Genomic DNA, 21,000 nt, shown 5'->3' with positions numbered 1-21,000 from the left:
CATGGTAATGCACATAGTACTACACAATCAGTAGCACAGTGGGACTACAAAGATCAATTTCCACAGGTCAGGTGAACACTTAATGGCTTTTCTTTCTAGGGGTACAATTATTTAAAAAATAAAAAATAGCTTTGATGCCAAAGCCCTAGTACAGAAGCTGTCATGCCAAACTGCTTTTGCCAGCATAGCTTCTTTTACTTGACAAAAATATGTTACATTGGCAAAAATATTTTTTTCTTGGCATAACTGTGTCTATGCTAGGAGGATTTTGCCAGTCTAGCTATGCCAGTAGAGCTTTTAGACATACACAAAGCCTTAATCTCCATTTCCTCATCTCTATCTAGGGATTCAGCAGCTATTTGTATTATGATTTAGCCTAGAAGCACCCATTCAGATTGGCCCAGCATTTCACTAAGCATATTACATAATAAGACACAGGTAAGCGTTCCAATCTAAAGAGACAAGATAGATCAAGGATAGAGAGGAAAGAGCAGTACACAGAAGTGAAGTGTCTGGCTCTGGGCCACACAGCAAAGCAGTGGCAAAACTGGGATGAGAGACCAGGTCTCAACTCCCAGGCCCACATCAGATTTACTAGATCATGATACAGTGCCTGTAATAACGCACGTGTAACTTTTTAAGTGCTTTCAAATCCTGAGATCAAAAGGCACTCTCATAAATGATAAATGATCTTTGTACCTGCCTTGAAATTACAAATTAGAATGGTTTGTTTCCCTGCTCTTTAGTATGTTTGCAGTTTCTCCCAGTGGACTGAGACTTGGGGAAGATAATCATCAATTCAGCAGCTCCGTTGCAACTGCGCAGCACAAAGGGATCCTAAAAGCCCCGTTTCCAGCCAGGACCACCTGTGGATCGATTGCTGCAGTGTTAATCCACTGCATAATGAAGACAAGTGCTTAGATTTCAGGATTCTTACTCCACCCTTAAAGGCATAGCACAGAATCTCACCTCAGGTTCTATTGCTGGTTCTGTCAAGAACCTACTGGGTGACCTTGTGTAAGTCCCTTTACCTCTGTGCCTCAGTTTCACCTTTTTAATGTAATGATGGGGTAATGATTCTAGTCACCTTTGTAAAATGATTTTTGTTTTGGAGGTGAACGCACATTATATTATTAACTACTATAATATACTTAAAGGGCCAGATTCTGTTGTTCATACCTCAGACAAAACTATCAGTGAAGAATAAAAAGAAAAAAAACGTGCAGCTTCCTTCTTAAGTGGGAGTTGTTTAGGACCAATACCATGTCACAAGTGGCCCTTCAGTTGAAGTTGGCAAGGCAGCAGCGTTAATATGAAAGGAATGAACTGAAAGTCACTAATTAGTATATACACTGTATTACATGAAGCAATGTTTCCCAGTCTCATGCAATAGAAATACAGTTACAGAGACATAACTTTTTAAAACAGCAGAATTGGTTGAAATAACCTTAAGTAAAAGAGATTATGTAGCTGAGAAGGGGTTGTTTAACAAGACACCTTTAGGCTGTTTTCATGCCTTACCCCAGTGAACATGGAGGCAAGCAAAGGACAGCTGGTGATTGGTAATGACCCAAGATAATGTTGACAAGCAAGAATTACTGCAGGTTACTATAGGAGCCCAACTAGACAGAAGAATGGAACAGGGAACATTTTTTGTTGTACCAAGAATTCTCACAGTAACATGCCACCACATTAGTTCCATGGCATTCTTTAGATAGTCCATTCTCAAGGAGTTTCAGCCTGCTGGCATGCATACACTTTGGGCATTACTAACTATTCAGACAGAATGGCCTTGTGCATATTTTTGTTGCATTAACTGTGCTCTTACTAACACTTGGCTTCATTTTCAAAATTCTTCCTTCTCCACGCTGGAACATTTTCAGAAAATGTTTAAAATGCATAAAATAAGTATTGCAAGAGAACAAAAATGCTGATGCATTTTGAAAACCAAACCAGGATCCAGACTGACAAATCAGAAACCTGGTTTTAATTCCATCACGTCCATTTTACCATGCACCATTTTGACCTATTTAATATTTTGAAATCATAGCCTAGGAAGATTTTTTCTGCAGTTCTAGTTAAAATGCAATTAAACTGCTGTTATACTAGAAATATTAATAGTCTTTTCTGCAGGAGTGCACAATCTTATGGTAGGATCAGACTACTAAAGATAATATTGATGTCCCATGTGCAGATTTCACATATTCTTAATCTGTCAGTGTTATCTCCACTGAAAGGAAGAGGACAGTGCAACTTTCAGTACATGTATCTCTGTGGGAAAAGCCATGGCTAATTTTAATGTAGAAGGGTTCTAACAAGTATGTTGCTGAACACAAAATTAAACAGGACACTAGGGAGAAAAAGCAAGGGAGGGGGAGACAAAAAAAAGAGATACAAACCTGGCTCCCACATACAGTGGTGTAAATCCAAAATCAATATACTGAAGTCACTGGATGTCTTTCAGTTGACGTCACTAGGCAACAGATCAGACCATAAGCAGTCAATACTCTAGCAAACTCAACCCTCCTGTCAATATACCCTTTTCATGACAGCCCTCAAATCCTAGTCTCCTTCTGGATGATGCTGTGCAGACAAGCAGGACAAAAAGAAAAAAAATCCATTTGCAAATTGCTGGACAGAATGTATCCTGCCTATTTGTGTCTCCCAAACTCAGGGTGCAAGGGCACTTTCTAGTAGCACCACAATGGAGACTGTGGAGGGGCATTCAGGACAGGGAGGGAAGGGACATGTAAGATAAATATTAATCAATCATGTAGAACATGCCTACTAACCCGGAGCTAGCAATGGAGACCCTTTGTTCATACCCCGGAATGTTACTTCTCTCTCACAGGCAGGAATTATCTGTCAAAAGCAGTGATACATGGGCATTGACTAGAACCAGAAGATATGTGGATATTCATACTGATTTGTACCACATCTGCATGCTCATTTGGGAGAGACTTTTGCCACTTTTTCCTCCTCAGCCCTAACTTTCCTCCTACCCAAAATCCCACTGGTCAGGCTTTAACTCTTAATATAAATGTACATGTAAGGAATGTGCCACCAGGAGCTCAATACTGCTGAAGGATTTGGCAAATGTGTCCATTAGAGATCAGTTGCATGAAAAACACAAAGGTGAGCACATGTAATACCTTGTAAACAAAGCCTGATGGGTAGCAGGTGAAGCAATGACATTTGTTGTATTGTAAAGGTACAATTTATGCTATCACCCAGTGTTAAGAATTGTTGAGTTTCACCAATACTTGAAGTTTTTGTGGGAGTACAGGGCAGTCATCATTGCTAGGTAAAATATGGATCGCACAGGGCTCCCCTGCATCTGAGCTCTGAGAGGCAGAAGCGGGGAGGGATAGTGGTTGAACCACCTGGCTGAGAGCCTTTTGGCCATACAGCTGTAAGACTGGTTTGACTAGTTCTTCTCCCCTCCCCCACTGTTCAAAAATACAGCTAAAAATGGGTCTATAGTTATTCTGTGAGAATCCACCCTGGTGAATGCTCTGGCTAGGCCCAGAGCTGTAGCCACTATGAGCTGAAGTCACAGGCAGCTCAAGCCACAAAGAGTTGGAATCATAGGGTCTTGCCTAACAATACGACAGACATTGTCCAGCGGACAGGTGTCTGGGAGGAGGGGCCGGCAGCTGGCAGAAGCAAGCAGGACACTGGGCCAGCACAAAGGTGACATTTTGTCTTAGGATCAATGAGAGACTGCATCAGGATGATGCGGGAGGGCCTGCATGGACTGGACAGAGTTGTAAGTGGGGCATTTGAAGGGAGTATGAAGAAAGTCTGGATATGTGAATGGGACCCTTACAGTACTGGACTGGTGAGCCTGAGAGGCAAAGGACACTGCTCAATCCATTTGAGCTAGGACAGTTACTTAAGGGTTAGTTATGAACTCTGGGTGTGGTATTTTCCCAAGCTAATGCCATATGACTTCTCTGCCTCTTTCATTGAAAAATTATTTTTTCCCTACACTCAGACTATGTGCTTGCAAGTAGGGCAGCACTGCCTCGCTGAGGCACCCAGAGGTGTGTGAATTTCCAAGACTGCTGGGTGGGGGCTTGAGCCAGTTCTGTGAGATGGATGAAAAGGAACCCCTAGATATTGAACCCTTCTCTGGCTGCTGTCAACTGCTTCTGGCAAAATTATACACAGTTTGATCCTCATGTAGAAATACACAAAAGTCTAATTTTTCAAAACTAACCAATACTGAATGCACTACCAAAAATGGGCCAGGTTCATTCCCTTCATACCAACTAACCCAAAGCATATATTTTATCATACTCATTTATTTCAGACATTGTATTTCCTCCCTCCTCTGCTCATATAAAAGCATCTAAGCAATAGGTGTTTTATTGTGGATTGTCAGAAGGGTGTGTCATCTGCTCCTGGTGCTACACTACATGCACACAACATGCAATTCCTTTAAGGTTTACTAAAATAATACACACACAAAATTGCCCCAGTTGCATACCAATAAAAATTTAAGTACAATAATGCAAATGGTATTTAAAGGATTTGAAAGACCAACAGTTCATTGTTTATGATAAGGCATTATCGTAGAGACTGAGTGATCTTAGTATAAATACCTTATTAATTATTTCTTTATCTTTCCATAATCCCCAAATCCCTACCAGTCAGTCATTTTAAAAGCACTAAATGCTTTCCACCCACCTTACACCATCCAGATTTGTTGACAACGATGAAGTATGTGAATTACCAGCTACAAAAGAATACATCTGTAAAGGGAATTAAAAGCCTCAAAAAAAAAAAAAAAAAAAAAAAAAAAAGAAGAAGAAGAGTAGTCCTTCCTAAAAGCCCTCAATTTTCATTGTTTTAGAATACATGTACTTTAAGCACCAGTAACAGGACCTTTTATAAATGAATGGCAAATGATGGTTAAAAAAAGTAAAAGAACACAGATCTCTGCTTTGTGCTGAACACAATGTGTTTGAGAAATGGACTGGAATCCAACAGAGCCTTTTATTCCTTGTCTAAACTCTACAATTAAAAACGATAGTCTCCCACAGCCCAGCCAAGTAACATGAAAAGGCGTGATCTTTTGATATGAAGATTGCAAAGAACGGCATCTTTCAGCCTGAGACAATGATTCCCAGACTGTGCAGAGGCTTCAAAGGAGAAGTGCAGAACAAGCATGGCTGAGAAAGACTGAGCCCTTTTCTCACATTCTGAGGGAACCAGCTAAGGCCCCAACCCTGCAAACACCAGCACGCTTAACTTCAAAGCGCAGGAGCATCCCCTTGAAATCAATGGCTATGTCTAGACTGCAGGGTTTTGTCGGCAGAAGTTTGTGTCAGAAGTTATCTTGTGACAACTCGTGCTGACAGATCGCATCCAGACACCAAAACTTATCAAAAGACCAGCCCGCCCTGTCAACAGCCAGGCCACTCTCTCGACAAAACTGTCACTCAGAACCACATCAGCCAGAGTTGACAGTTACCATTTCCTTCCGGGAGCCAGGTACCGGAGCCCTGCAGAGACAGGCACTTAAAGGGACCCCTGCAGACAGCCATTCCCCGCCCTTGCTGCAGGCTCGCCTACCCTTGCAAAGGACGAAAAAGCCCTTGCAGTGCTCACTGTGCCTGCCCTGCTTTTATGGGTGACACAGCCCACCCTGGGTGCCATGCTGCTGGAACTGCCCTGGGCTTGCAATGGCACCACACAGACATGCTGTGGGTGATGCTGAACTTTCTGGCAGCTGCCCTCCTGTTCCTCAGTGAGGTCAACCCCAAGATCACCCTCATGGTCCGCGCCCTGGCTGCAGGACTTACAAACCTGCATCTGCCCCCACCCCATGGTGCCCAGGCAGCTCTGGAGGCACCCCACCAGTTCAGACTAGTGGAACTGGCTGGTCATGGAGCAGTGAGACGACCAGCAGTGGCTCCAGAACTTCTACATGCAGAAGGACACCTTCTTGGAGATCTGTGCCTGGCTCGCTCTGGCCCTCCAGAGACACAATACTTAGAGAGCTCGCCCCCTGCACCCCCGCCTCCACTGGCCCAGGTACTCCGTCCCTCAGTACCTGTCATATGTGTTCAGTCCCCTCCTCTACAGGTCATAAGGGCCATCAACTCAATCCTGCTATGGAGGGCCATCTGTCTGGGGGACCTCACCAGGTCTTGGCCTTATTTGATGCCTTGGGGACCCCAAACTGTGTCAAAGCCATTGATGGGACCCACATCCCGATCCACACTTCGGAGCATCACAGGTCCAAGTTCATCAACCAGAAGGGCTACTTCTCCATGGTGCTGCAGGCTGTGATTGACCACCATGGACAGATCATGGATATTGACTTTGGGTGGCTGGGCAGGGTGCATAACGCCCACATGTTCCACAATTCCAGCCTGTGCCAGAAGATGGAGATGGGCACATTCATCCCCCACCACAAGCTGGCAGTTGGAGACATGGAGATGCCAGTCTGCGTTGTTGGGGATGTGGCCTACCCCTTCATGCCATGACTGATGAAGCCCTATACCAGACAGCTAGACCCCAGCAGGGACCCATTCAATGAATGTTTGAACCATGCCTGTCTGGAGACCAAGTGTGCCTTCAGCTGCCTCAATGCATGGTGCAGGTGCTGTTTGACCCACTTCAACTTGGGGGAATGCAATATCACATAGGTTGTGGGGGCTTGCTGTATCCTGCTCAACATTGTGGAGGGAAAGGAGGCAGCCTTCCTCCTGGAATGGGGGGCAGACGCTGAATGTGAGGGGCATGACTTTGAGCAGCTGAGCACAGCTGCCATCTGCCAGGCCCATCAGGATGGATGCAGACGTGCAAGACCTTGAGAGAGAGAGAGAGAAAGAGTCTTCCAAGGACCCAAGTAAACTTCCCCATGCCCACATCCCAGAGGGAGCCACAGGCCCACAGCCCAACCCTGTCCGCACCAGGGCCCCTACCTTCACCCCCTCCCCCCTCCCTGCTCAATAGAGACAGATGCTTGTGTGGTGAACAATTAACTGGGTTTTAATGTGAACAAAAAAAAGTGACATTCAAGAAAAACAGTGCCTTTGAAAACTATTTACAAAAAAGTGCTGTGAAATGTTATACATGCTCAAGTGCAAACTATTTACAGTGCTGGGGGCTTAAGATGGGGAGTGGGGTGGGCCTCAGAACATGGTGGGCTAAGGTGTCACGAACCATGGGGGAGCAGAACCCCAAGGGCATCAGCCTTGTGATCCTCCCCTACCATGGGTTTGGGGCCCCCATCAGAGCAGGACCGGGGGAGGTACAGATGGAGGAGGGGCTACGACAGGATCTGGGTGGGCAAGGGGAGCAGGGAGCCTGGGGGACAGAGGAAGGGGCCATGGCCACCACCCAAGAGTCAGGCAGGGGTCCAGGGTACCTCACAGGAGGGCAGGCGGGCACAGAGTAGCAGGGGCGGGGATGGCCACAGGCAGGTGGGGCAGCATGTCCCACAAGATGCTGATGACAGCATCACAGCAGGACATTAACTGCTCCCACATCCGCGACCACCACTCCACATCCACCTGGATGCTGTAATCCAGGGTGCACTGGATGTCCCACAGCACAGCAACGTGCTGGCACATCAGCTCTTCATACACTCTCCAGCGACTCCTCCAGCTCTGGGCTGGCCTGGTGGCATTGCGGGGTTGGCCCAGCCTTCAGTCGGTGCAAGTCCAGCTGTACCGAAAACAAAGGAGGGAGAGATGGTGACTCATTCATGGAACACAGCCCTTGGGACCATTCCTTCCACTGTGCGCAGTGACTAAATACCCCACAGGCCAAGGAACACGAATGTCCCAGGACCAAAGCCAGTGTGGCCTGTGCAGTGGGCTCTGCCACTTAGGGACTCCATGGTACCTCCAGCCCTGTGCTTGGCTAGCCACCAAGGGTGGTGTTTGGCCACAGTGGGGTCCCCTCATGAGTGGTGGGTGAGCTGGGAGCAGCCTAGCTCTGCCTGGGGCCCACTCACATACCTACTGCTTGCAGCACTGCCCACAGGCGTGGCTAATGCCTCACACCTGTGGGCATTCCCATACGCCCCACCCCTTGCTGTGTCTGGCATCAGGTCAGCACCCCTGTGGCTAACCTGCTTCCCTCCCCAGGGCCTTATGCTCATTCAGCCTTCCCTGAGCCTGGCAGCAGGACGCTGCCCAGGCCCTGGGGCCGTCTGCTGGGTCTGGGTGGCACACGCTACCACTGCATGTGGTTCCATGTGCTGGGACAACAGCGCAAGGTCCTACCCGAGCGATGCTCACAGGACACACCCCCCGTGCCTGCCTCCCATGGGGCACTCACCACAGAGACCCTCTCTGAGCTTGGAGGTAGCCTGGGAGGTGGCCTGGCTGCCAGGGACCAAATCCAGGGTGATGATGAGTCTGCTGCTCTCAGAGTCCAGCCCGAGGGGGTTGGCCCTGTGTTGGCTGGTCCTCCTCCTCCTAAGCCTCACGCTCCATGAAGGAGTCCTCAAGCTCCAAGTCGAGGCTCAGCCCAGAGGGCAAGGTGTTTTGTGCACCACCACCCCCCGTTAAATGTCCAGGATGCACTGGAGCTCCTGGTAGTATGGGCAGGATGGTGGCTCTGCCCCTGAGCATCCTGGGCCCTGACATGCCTCTGCCAGAGTTCTTTTATTTTTGCCTGCACTTGCTTCAGGGTGTGGAGGTGGCCGCCGTGTTGGGTAAGGGTGATGGCCATCCAGCTGTAAATAGCTGCATTTCTGCAGTGGGCTTTGGGGTCTTGTAAGGTCTCCTCCTTGGCCCAGAGGTTCAGGAGGGTCTGAGCTGTTACCCGCTCCAGGAGGGGGCCCACCTCTTGGATGTTAGGATACCTGCAGATGCTCTCATGAGGGGCCGGGGGGGCGTGTCTTGGACTCCCTCCTCCTCTGCCACATTTGCATGCTAAAGCAAAAGGTACGGCTGTGAGGGTGTGGTTGATTGCAGTGTGTAGGCTCTGCTACTCTCACGCTCTCAGCTTCCTGCCACTGGGTTCCTCAGGCTCCCTGCAGCTTTAAGAATGGCTGGAGGCAAGAACCATAGAGCACTGATTGCTGTGGACAGTGTGTCCACTGGAGCAGCTGCACGGCATCCTGGAGGCCTTTTCTGTCGACAGAAGTCCCCCTTGGAACATCCAGACCCACCTTTGGCTGGCAGATCTCTCTCAACAGAGGCATTCTTCCTTGTGGCAAGTGGGGTTTGGCTGTCGACAAAAGCACTCCATTCTGTCGACTGTCAACAGAACATGCTTCACAATCTGAACATTCCCCGGGTCTTGTCGACAAAACCCAGCAGTCTAGACATATCCAGTGGGATTACTCAAAGGAGGAGAATTAAGAACTGACCTCAGCATCTGCAGAAGCAGAACTTAAACCTTACTTGGCCAGGACCAGAGTTCAGCCCTCTTGAAGCTACACTTTGGACACAGAAACTGTCTCACAAAATATAGCAGTGGATTCACAAAGCAGTGAGAAATTCTGCTCAAATGTATTGTTTGTACTTTCCACTTTGCCAATTATGTGCTGCTAAGTTCCTTCACATAAGTGTGAAAGCATAGCGCCATTGATTGATGGCAGAAGGATGTGAATTCATCTTTCACTGGGTATAATGTGGTGCAAATAACATTCATACTCTCTGGAAAGATGCCATCTCTTCTTGCTTAAACTAATGTAGTTTATAAAACTGCAGTCTGATCTCTTTGGTAGAATTTTTTTTTTTTTTATTCTGAGCAGCTCATCCTCAAATATCTACATATGTTGAGATAGACTAGTTGAAATTTAGCTTAAAAGGGAATATTGCTGAATAAATTTTTTAGTTAGTAAAAATGACAAAGCCAGGCACATCAGACAATTATTTTAAAAACATAATCAAATCTAAAAAAAGCCACCACATGATCTTACCAAAGAACAAAACCATTTTCCCTAAACACCTCGTGCCTGAGCAACATTCACTTCTTCAGCAGCCTTCCGGAAAATGTGTGCGCCTCAAAGGTTAGCAGATTTAGGCACAAATTATAAATTGTTTGGAAAAGAGGAATCAACAAACGCTACTTTTTACAAAAACGTTAAATAGAGCTGACAATTATTTAAAAACATGCAGAAACTAAGGGTTTTTTTTCATATCACAATTGAAGTGAAAAAAGTCATTTTTCAATAAGGCTTCTCCTGCCAAAAAAAAAAAAAAAAAAAAAAAAAACACCTACAAACCACTTTCTCAACCAGTACTAATTTCAGCATCTGCAGAAATATCATCAGGAAACTTTACAGTAAAGTTTTTAATAGAAATAATGTTTTCATTCATGAGTATTCCCTTCTGGTGCCTCCAAGCTAATCATCACAGCCTTACAGTTTTGGCCATAAGAACCAATATACAAAACTAACTGATCAAAAGTGAACAGATAGTCTGTTTTATTGTCTAAGCTGAGTGCAGTGCAAACAGAAGCTGGAAAAGTACATGGGTAAAAGTAAGTGATGCATTTAAAATTATTTCCATGTGAACCTAGGGTAAAGGCATTTGTTTATTCAACACAGTAGAACTTATCCGATTCACACAGACAAGCAATTATTTTGTATATTGAAGTAGCGAGGCCAGTCTCAATGCCTTCCAGCCAAACCAAGCTCTGCTTTGGAGTAGTGGGGGAACAGCAACCCATTTAAGACCAAAACAAAAAGCAGTCAAGTAGCACTTTAAACACTAGCAAAATGGTTTATTAGGTGAGCTTTTGTGGGAAGTGGGTCTGTCCCATGAGAGCTCACCTAATAAACCATTTTGCTAGTCTTTAAAGTGCTACTTGACTGCTTTTTGTTTTGATAGTGTATAGACTAGCACGGCTTCCTCTTCGTTACTATTCAACATTTAAGACCAGTGTAGGGGATGTGCAGAGGAACTGAGCTGGAGCTATCCTGGCTGCTTGAACAACCCCCACAACCCCTGAAAGGTTGTGGGCAGAATACCACAAAGAAGGCCAGTAAGTGGGAGGACAGAGGATGAAGCTTTACATGGACCCAATGGGCCAAAACCCACTGCAACTGGTGTGGTGGTACCCCTGGGCAGCACAGCAGCTGTAGGGACTCCACATGCAGAGAGCAAGTTTTATTTATAAATCAGCAGAATCAGGGCCTTTTATTAGCCAGTGTCACCATTTTATCTGTAACAAGTTTGCAAAATGGGTGTCCCTATCTCAAATCCCAAGGATCTGGCTTCAGTGGAAATGGGAGGAGAGGAGAAGAGCAAGAATTGAAATGGTTTGTACAGCAAGTCATACTGATTAATCATGTTAATGACTTCCAATGGAGTCCTGATGTATTCATTAAGACTTGGCTTTCACATGCCAAAGTAAACAACCACTAATAAAAAGAGGTCAGAGCACATCCTCCTGTGGTTATACTCACAAAAACGGAACAGAGCACCCAAAACACTGGCTCTCTTCAGGGGAAGGAGTGGAGGAATGGTACAGAAGTAACTGGGACCTGAAACCTTCTATTAGTCTCTATCACCTACTGCTTAGGCCGGACTGGCCAACCTGAAGCTCTCGAGCCAAATGAGGCTCTTTGCTTGATTAAATGCAGCTGCCGCTCAGAGCCATGTGTACAGACTGCTCACTGCCACTCAGAGCACATGCCCAGAACCTGGAGGGAAAAGCACGTGGCTGCAGCATCTCCAGTGAATCCCAAGCATTGAGTCACAGTGTGTGTGGGAGGAGAACTGGGGGTTCCTGGCTCTGGGGGAGGGGAGGACGGTTGGGTTAGAGCAGGGGAGCAGTGGATGCCTGGCTCTGCGGGGAGGAAGAGGGTTAGGTTTTGAGCAGGTGATAAGTACCAGAGGGGTAGCCGTGTTAGTCTATGTCCACAAAAATGAGAAGTCCTGTGGCAAGCACCTTACAGGCTAATAGATTTTTTGGAGCATTAGCTTTCATGGGCAAAGACTCACTTTGTCAGGTGCTGCATCTGATGAAGCAGGTCTTTGCCCACAAAAGCCTATGCTCCAAAATATCTGTTAGCCTATAAAGGTGCCACAAGACTTCTCATTGTTTCTGTTTGAGCAGGGAGACTGGGCGTGCCTGGCTCTGGGGCAGGGGGAGGGCATTGAGCCACATACATTATTATACATTTCATCTATCTATAGACTAGATACTGATAGAGAAAAAATATAAATGTGAGCTCTTTGCACTTTATCCACAGCTATTGTGGCTCTTAGTCTCTAAGGCTAGGGCTATACTGTAGCTCTATCTTGAAATAACTTAAGCAATTTGCGTTGTGAAAACTGAATAAGTTATTTCGAGGTAACATATTTTGAACTCCATGCTGGCTACATGGCACTGAAGTTTGAAAAAAGTGCTTATTTGAACTTTCCACTATCCCTCTCACAGGGAGGGGTAGCAGGAACAGAATACCACACTCGAAATAGCCCTGCTATTTTGAGCATGGTGTTTGGCTGTGAGGTTTCTATTTTGGGACACAAACATATCCCAAAATAAAAAGCTCAGGGTAGTCTCAGCCTAGCTGGTTGGCCCTCCTGGCTTAAGACAGTTGTGACAGGGAACCATCTTCTTACTGGACGCATACAGTGCTTAGAAAATGAGGCCCTGATCTTTGCCTAAATACAAAAAAAGAACAAGGGAGAAATCAGCCAAAACCCTGTAATCTGAACATCCACTATAAAGGATGAAATCCACTCCACCCACAAAGAGACAGGGCAATGGAGCTACATGAGGAACAGGCACATTCAGTGCAAAACAAACCGTAAGAATGTGTTTTCTAATGGACTTTATCCTTTTAAACCTATGAAATATTATCTAACACTCTAGAAATGTCTGTTGGTCTCGAGCGATGGGATGATTTGCATAAACATTTAGTTTATGTTTAAAATATTTTTATTTTCTTAGTGTCAGATTCAGTACTCAGTGGAGTCAATAAACAAAAAAAAAAAGACTCTTGCATACTTTGAGGGGCTTTGGACAAGACCTTTAAACAGTACACACACTATTTTACTGTCTACGTTAAGAAAAAAAGTCACACTTAAGATAGTCAAATAAGAACATAAGCAACACCAGATTAAACAATGCAAAATTTCTAAGACTAAACTGTATCAAATTTAAGATGCTATTTCTCCATTCCCAGTACCATCTTTTTACTTAAAATGTCTTGGGATTACCTTTGAGTTGATAAATAATATGTATGTTTTAGCTCAAAAGACTTCAGAGAGGCAACTGTGATAGTATTACGATGACATTCACACAAGGACAAAATGAAGCATCCTTATAGGTAGGAATTTGATCTAGTATCTCAGGCTACATATAAAAATCCAATTAAACACTGTACTAAAATGCAGGAATCCAGCCTCTTCCACTTCTCTAAACTGCTTTTAAAGCTACACATCTCCTAAAAGATAAACCAGTGTCCTTGCAAAAAAAGTAATGGAAACAATCTAAGCATTCAGAAACTATGCCCACCCAGCACAGACAAATGTGTTGACACACTGGTTACACTTAACGAAGCTTATAAATGTTTTTATACACTGCACTGTGCATTTCTGTTTTATACATCTATTTCTTACGGAAAAAATAAAAGTTTAATGTGAATGGAATATTTTTAAGCCTTGGAAAAAATGAGGTTTGAGTCAAGTCTTGACAGGTTTAAGTCTGTAATATAGAGCATTAACATTACGAAAGTCAGCACAAACTTCCACAATATTTATAAGGTGTTTTGCAAATCTCTGTACTAACGAGAGCTAACATTTAAAACCATTTTAAAACAAAACAAAAAAAACCTTTAGACAATCTACCTTTTGGAAACAGTAATTATTGAGTAATAGATGTTCTGACCATTTAAAATTTAATGGAACAGGGTGCCACCCATAGCTATGTAAGTTTGGCTTCAACATTTCCAGAAAACAACAGGGTTTTTTTCCTTCTTTTTTAAAGATCTTAGAGACTGCTTTCCCCCAGAAAAGCCAAATTCACATCCACACATACAAAATAATAATAATAATAATAATAATAATAATAGGTTACCTTTCAAAAAGTGAGGGCTAATATTAAAGAAGATTCTTCAAAGCACAAAGGGCAGCTGGGTGCCTTAGTCAGTGCATTTCCAGAACACTAGTGGTCTTGACACACAGGGCCAGATATGCTTACTCATAGTAAGTAGTACTGTAAATTCCCCAAGAAGCCCCACTGAAGTCAGTGGAATGGCTGAAGGAAGGGGCCCCACTGCAGTGAGTTGATGGACGTTTTGCCATTGACTCCAATGGGAACAGGGTTTCACTCTGTGATTGCATTAGACTCTGACTCAATTAAAATATACCCAAATAAATATTCTCCACCACTTTTTCCGACTACAAAATACTGCAAGTAGACCAATTTAAACAAAATTTGAGTCCCTTCACAGAGTGCCCCATTCCCATCATATCCACTGCTAGGGACCCTCATGGATGTCATCCCTCTTGAATCACAAGGGAGAAAAGAAAGATGGAATATTGCACTGCTGATCAGAACCAGCCATTGAAACCAGTGCAAAGTCTGGATTCCCACTCCCCGCCCCAAAAAAAAAAAAACTTCTTGAGCCAATCAATGGCCTCATGTGGGCCATATATTGACCTTTGAGAAGGAAAGGCCTAACATTTGCTCAAGTGAGGGGCTAGTCCCAGCAATAAGGTGTGATATTAATAGCTGGGCAATTAGTGTCTCAGATGCTATGGTGATGGGCAGTAATAGAAAACCGTAAGATCATATGCAGACAGCGCTATAGTGAAATGCAGTGTTGTGGTTAGAAGGTAGAAGTCAACCAGCATATAGTTATTTGAGCAGCAGTAAAGAAAGGGAAGTTTTAAACAAGGACACTCATACCCCAAACAATTGCAAAAGTGTCCCAGAGCCTTCAATAGCCATACAGAAGAAATGAGGAGCACAGACTGCTGTGCTACGCAGAAAAATCCAAGTAGGCACTGGGATATTTCACAAGTTTCCCCCTCAGTTTCCACCAGATCACTCTGTCAGGGACTGTGGTTTCCACTCAGAGGAAAAGGGAGTGGGTTCAACATCACCGGAAACTGACAGATTGCAGGAACCCTCTGAAAAACAGGACAGCGGCATTTTTGTGTCTCTAATGTCCTACAATCCCCACCTCCCAACCATCAGTACTGCTCAGCTTCCCTGGCAAGCAGCAGCCCTGAGAAGCTACATTGAAAGGGCATGTTTCAAAGTACAGAGGGGTTTTTATGCCAAAGTTAATAAAACCTCAAGTGCTTGCACAGTAACTTGGAGCAGTTTATTAGTGGCTGCCATGCGCAGAAAGACATATAGAGCAGAGAAAGAGAGGAGTAGCGGGTACCCAGTTTCTCCAACATATGGGGACATTAACTGCAGTGCCAAAGATATCTCCATGGAAGAATGCAGTGCACAAGAGACTCACCTACCTCCTTAGGGTTAGTTTGTTATTGTTTTAAGCTGTCATTACTGTGGCAGTTTACAGGCGCTCGTCCAAGACCAATCATCTGTCCCATGACTATAGCCCTCTGTAGACACAAAGTATGTGTCCATATCTACCAAAATGGGCTGCAGGTTTCTGCAGACATTCACAGATGCAGAAATCCGCAGCTCTAAAATCAGATATCCATGGAGTCTCAGGGCTCTACTAGTGAACTTGATTTTTATACATCCCATTTCAAAAGATTTGCTACTAAACACCATGGAAATCAATGCATTGCTAACAGCTAAAGGGCTGATTTGTCCTACTGGAGTTTGGACTTGTAACGCCAGGAAATCTAGGTATTTCAGACCTAACACTTAAATTCTATTTAAGCTCAAAAAAAAAGAAAAAACTAACCATTGCTGAATCACTGTAACATCTTCTTGCTGTCATCCCCACATTTCCCCAGCCCCTTCTTCCTCTTTTGCATCACATTTAGAATTACTTTGAAAGTCTCTTAGGATAAGATGTGTCTTTTAATCTGTATTATGAGTCTGAGACATAATAGGTTCCTTCTTCTCTCGCAACCCCCTGTAAGATTTTGGTTTTGGGGAGATATGATCAAAACAATTTTCAAGGAAAGACACTTGTGAAAAAAGTAATTAGTTTAGAACCTAAATTTTCCACTGGGGAAAAAAAAAACTTTGGAAAAAGATTTCTGACCAGGCCTAACTGGGAGGTCCCTAACATACCAACTGCTGTAGAAAAAAATATATAAATAAATCCATCATGACATAAGAAATGACATGACTGATGAACCATGGTTCAAAGAGACTGATCACTTTACCATTGGCTTGCTCCCTGAACTCAACTGGAAGGATTTTCACATAAATAGAAAAACACCAAGATTTTGAAAGCTCCCAATAAATTCAGCCCTCAACTACCCACACATACACTCCATAGCCAAGCTTTTTGAGGATTCTGAGTCAAAACTAATCTCTGGTGCAAGGTCACTAAAATTGGCCTCATATCAGTATCTCTTGTATGTGATATTGGTGTTATTACACAAAGCCCTTTTGCTAACAAAACAAATTTGCTGGAGTTAAAAACAATTATCACAAGTTTACACAAAAATGGTAGGCTAGTATGCCTTTATACCACAATATAAATGACATATGGTTGTGTTATGGTAGGGTAAGGTAACAAATAGCTGATAATTCTGGAAACAACACGTTTGCACAATACACTTTTGTTTCTCTACACTCACCTTGCAATCCAATACACGTGGTCCTAGATTAACATCAGGAAAGTTCTACAGTAGTTTATACCACAGAAATATACAACTGGTTCTGCTTTGGGTGGTAATCACAAGAGTGCTTTAGAACAGACTTTTTCTACCTCTGATATGCAGACCCCTGGGGACCTACAGATTGTGTCTAAGATTAACAAAGGGGTTTATACCTCCATTGGAAATTTTTTGGGGGGAACCACAAATGCAAAAAAAAAAAACATTTCAAACACTGCCTGTGAGGCAGAAGGTTGTATTACAATTGCACTTTGGCTGGTGTAGATCAGAACTCCACTGACATTAATTCATTTACAACAGTGTAAACTTGTATCAAACAGAAATCAGACTCACAGTATCCAACCAACCAGGAACCTATAATACAACTTCCATTAAGCCACTAAACTAAATTATTTGCACTGTTTTGAAATATCAATAGTAGTTTTAAAAGAAATGTAGTTTTAAAAGAAGTTAGACTATAAACAGTAATCCTCAGCAATCCTTATAAAAAGCCTTTAGTGTTTTTGGAGGTGTTCAAAAGTTCATTCCAGAAAGCATTTTCAACTCTGGCCTACTGAGTTCTGACTGCAGATTTTATTACTCTATTTTAACAGAAACTAGGAAAAATAAATCTGAGTTAATAAACTTACAAACTATGCTGCCCACTGAATATAATCAATATAAAATTACATTTGTTGTGAATGATGTGCCACCACATTTTCAGTGTATTTTGAAGCCTTCCCATACACAATTAGCACGTGGGGCCCCAACTCTGCTAGGTGCTGAACTCTTCCTGTGAAGTCAGTAGGAGCAAAGGGCACGGGGTAGATAGGAAAAATATACAATATGATAGATGTGTCAGTTCACACGTCAGAAGAAATGGCAGGTGTGAGCCTAGATGGGCAAAGAAAAAAGAACACTGTCAACAAGGACCCCATTTTGGTAAGGCAGCATCTGAAGATGATGTGACAGGGAGGCATTCAGGAGGATTAAGAATCACCACAGAAGCCTAATTCAGTTGCATTATCCATTCATAATATTAAGACTCCAGGAGTCACCTAGAGCATTTTATGAAGATCATTTTCAGTTTAGTGGCAATGCCCAATGTCATAGAAGGGAAAGGAGGATGCTGAACACCTAGTTTCATGTGCTCTCTCTCTGATTCTTCTAATAAGGATTTTAATTTCAGCTTCCTCAGCCTTTCACAGGCTGGGAGAGGGAAAAAAAAAAACAGCAAGTGATTTTCTTCTGCCCTCCTCCCTCCGCACACTTGTACAGCAGAGCTGTAGAGCTTCCACATAGAGCTCTGAGAGAAGTCAATCAAGGGTCTGTGCATGAAGCAGCTGCAGTCACACTTCAGACTAATTTCCTAGGGCTCGATCCTGTTTCCACTGAAATCGGCGGCAAAGCTCCCGTCCAGCTTCAGAGGGAATAGGATCAGCCCCTTCAACATACACCCCCTTAACTTCACGGTGCGTTTTTCCAGAGGAGTTCCGTTTACAAGAGACACCGCGTAGGGACAGGTCTGTCTGTGCCCTCAGACGCTGAACGACAGAGAGCTGCAATAGTCTGAAGGAACCTAGCACCAAGTTCAATACAAATCAAGCCATCGTAGGACAAACCTTCCCGCCTCACCCCGAGCACTGTCACCCAGTCAGCTGGCCTGGGAGCTGTTCCCTCGAACCTGGATTACTTTCTCTCCAGATCCAGCCCCAAACCTCAGCCACCGAAGCCCGGAACCCTTTCTCTCTTTTTTCACTGACTTTGGATCAGGCCCATGGAGGGAGCATTTCACTCCGCCGCCGCGTCGTCTTCTCGCTCCCCACCGAGAAGAGTGTTGTGGAGTCGATCTCGTTTCCCGCACCCCCCACCCCACGAGGGCAACTCACCGAAGCGCCTCCTAACTCTTCAGGGTTTCAAGGCAAAGGCGGTCACTCCGCACAACAGCCCTTTCCAGACTGCGCGCTCGGGTCCCTCTGCGTTCGATGGCATTGTTTCGCCCGCGGAGCGGCCGCAGAACCCCCTCCCCGCCGCGCGCAGGTCTCGGGACACAATGGATTGGAACTCTCGGGGGGAATCATTCCATCCCTGTGCCTCACGTGCCGAGCCGCAGCCGAAATTCCAGCACCACTCCTAGCAGCGCCCCAAAACGGCGTTGGGAGGAATTCCCCCCCCCCGATTCCCTCGAGGGCGCCCCCTCCCGGCGGGGTTAAAGTGAAGAACACCTGCCTCACTCTTCATCGGCTCGGCTCCTCAAGGGTTGCTGCAGCCACCGCGCTGGAAACCCCGCCAAGGGCTCTGCTGACCGACGTCGCCCCGGTAAAACTCCGCACCCCGGGAAGGAGCTGGCGCGTGTAAAGGACTCGACTCCCAGCCAACCCGCAGAGCTCCGAGGAATAAAACACTGGGCCCGATCCTGCGCTCACCGAGACCCGAAGCCAACGGGCAGCGTCACGCTCAGGACGGCAGGGTCGGGCTATAGGTGCTGGAAGTCGGGGCGCTGCCCCCCACACACGTGGTTAGCAATAGCTGCAGCGTTTACAGGGTCAGCGGGACCTAGACAAACAGTTCCGGCGCCTCTGCAGCGGGCCAGCGGAGATCCTAGGACACGCAAGGGCTTTCAATGTGCCAGTCCTCCCACATGTGCTTAGCCCCCTCTAGGATCGCCCTGCACTGGGGGTGGAGAGCGAGGGTTAAACAGGGGAGCGTGTCTTGACTGACAAGCGCCGCGCCTCATTGTTTACCTTACAAAGGGGGAGGGGGCAAGAGTGGAGCTTATTTCTCAGCGCCCCCCCCCCCTCCGGCCGGTCTGGGGGAGACTTTCGGAGCCGCGGCTGGCGACACGGACACGCTAGCTCCAGCGCCAGCAGGCAACTGGCGGGGAGCGGCGGCGAGCGGCGCTGGGGAGGAACCGTTCAGCCTGCTCCGGGGTGGGAAGTGTCCTCCGCCCCGGGGCGCTCCTGCTCCCGGGGCTCCGGTCCCCGAGCCCGGCTACATACCCACGCGGCATCGCCCCACCCGCCGCAGCCTCCGCGCTGCTGCTCCGCGCCAGCGGGGGAGGCAGCGGGGGGCCAGGCCGGAGCAGGCAGGTGACCACCCAGCGCCTCTCCAGCCCAGACCGCCCCGAGCCCCGGCGCACACACACACGATCCCCGCCCCGGGAAGCGGGAACCAGGAGGGACCAGCAGCAAAACCTCATCCTACGCCGCACCTTCGGCCTCTCCCACCCTCAGCCCGGCAGTTAAGGGGAAGCGGAGACCGCCGCCCCCGGGATAAGGGAGAAGCGGGGTCCCGGAGCCCCGTCCGCAGCCCAGCCTGGGGCCCCGATCCCTCTGCGGCAACGCAACCCGCAGCCCCGGGGAGAGATCTGACAGCCCCCCAGGCCTTGCAGCTCCTGCACCCGGAGTTCACCGCCTCCATGCTCGGCGCTGCCACCACGCGAGTTTGGTCCCCGCCAGCATCACCCTCCCTCCCGTCATCTCTCCGCTATCACAAGCAGCGTCCATCCACCCGCTCCAGCCTCCAACATCCCTCCCCTCAACCCCCCATATCACCGTTTCCTCCGACCGCCCCTTCTGTAATCTCCTCCTAATCCCGCTCGCCCCCAGTGCCCCCAGCCCCATCTCTCCAACACTCCCTCTAATCCCCGACCCATTCCCCTCCTCCCGCCCCAGCCCTGCCCCGGGCGCGCCACTGTCCCTCCGCCTGCCTCCCCCACACACATCCCAGACACAACATGAATAAAAAACTACCGCCCATTCCGGCGGCAGGAACCACCGAGTCATTCCCGCAGCCTGGCTCCGCGGTGGGCAGCGCACCGCACCGAGCGCCGGGCGGAGGGACCCCGCGGAGCGGAGCCGGCCGGGCAGGACAGCCAGGGGAGGTGCCCTACCTGGATGCAACATACTTTGGAAATAGAAGATCACCAGGATGAAAGATCCTAAGCAAGTGACCAAGACCATCCTGCAAACCCTGTTCATCCTCATGACTTCCATCAGCGCCTGCTTCATGGCGCGCCGTGAGGTAGGAGTGCAGGGAAACCGCAGCCCCTCAGCTCAGAGCGGGGGCGTGGACGGAGCCCGGAGCGCGCGGCGATGCCTGGAAGCCGGCCGGCCGGCTGCCCGCCTGGCGCCTCCTCCCGCAGCTGCTCTGGGGGATGCCTGGGTAGCAGCGCGCCCGGGCTGGGGGATAGTCCTAGGCTGGGTTTTACCACGCTGCCGCCGGGAGGGGGAGGGCACGAGCGCGCTCGGTGAAGACGGAAGGAGAGGGAAGGCGGAAGGCAGAGCGTACCACCCTGGGACGAACATGGTCG

At 46.9% G+C, this 21,000-nt stretch overlaps 1 protein-coding gene across 2 annotated transcripts in view; it reads right to left on the bottom strand.

Annotated features, from left to right (window-relative positions):
• Window positions 1-20,796, bottom strand: part of CHST11 (carbohydrate sulfotransferase 11) — a 263,614-nt gene extending 242,818 nt beyond the window's left edge. Inside the window, exon 1 of one of the 2 annotated variants that reach the window (XM_074983836.1) lies at window positions 20,581-20,796. In XM_074983836.1, the coding sequence (XP_074839937.1) occupies window positions 20,581-20,698 (118 nt within the window). In that variant the 5' untranslated portion in view covers window positions 20,699-20,796. The remainder of the gene's footprint in view (window positions 1-20,580) is intronic. The other variant, XM_074983837.1, reaches the window with a different exon arrangement.
• Window positions 20,797-21,000: the final 204 nt, after the last annotated feature.

The sequence above is a fragment of the Carettochelys insculpta genome, chromosome 1 (genome assembly GCF_033958435.1).
Source record: "Carettochelys insculpta isolate YL-2023 chromosome 1, ASM3395843v1, whole genome shotgun sequence".
NCBI lineage: Eukaryota > Metazoa > Chordata > Testudines > Carettochelyidae > Carettochelys > Carettochelys insculpta.
The sequence above is the reverse complement of the archived record's forward strand: the minus strand, read 5'-3'. Positions and strand labels throughout refer to the sequence as shown.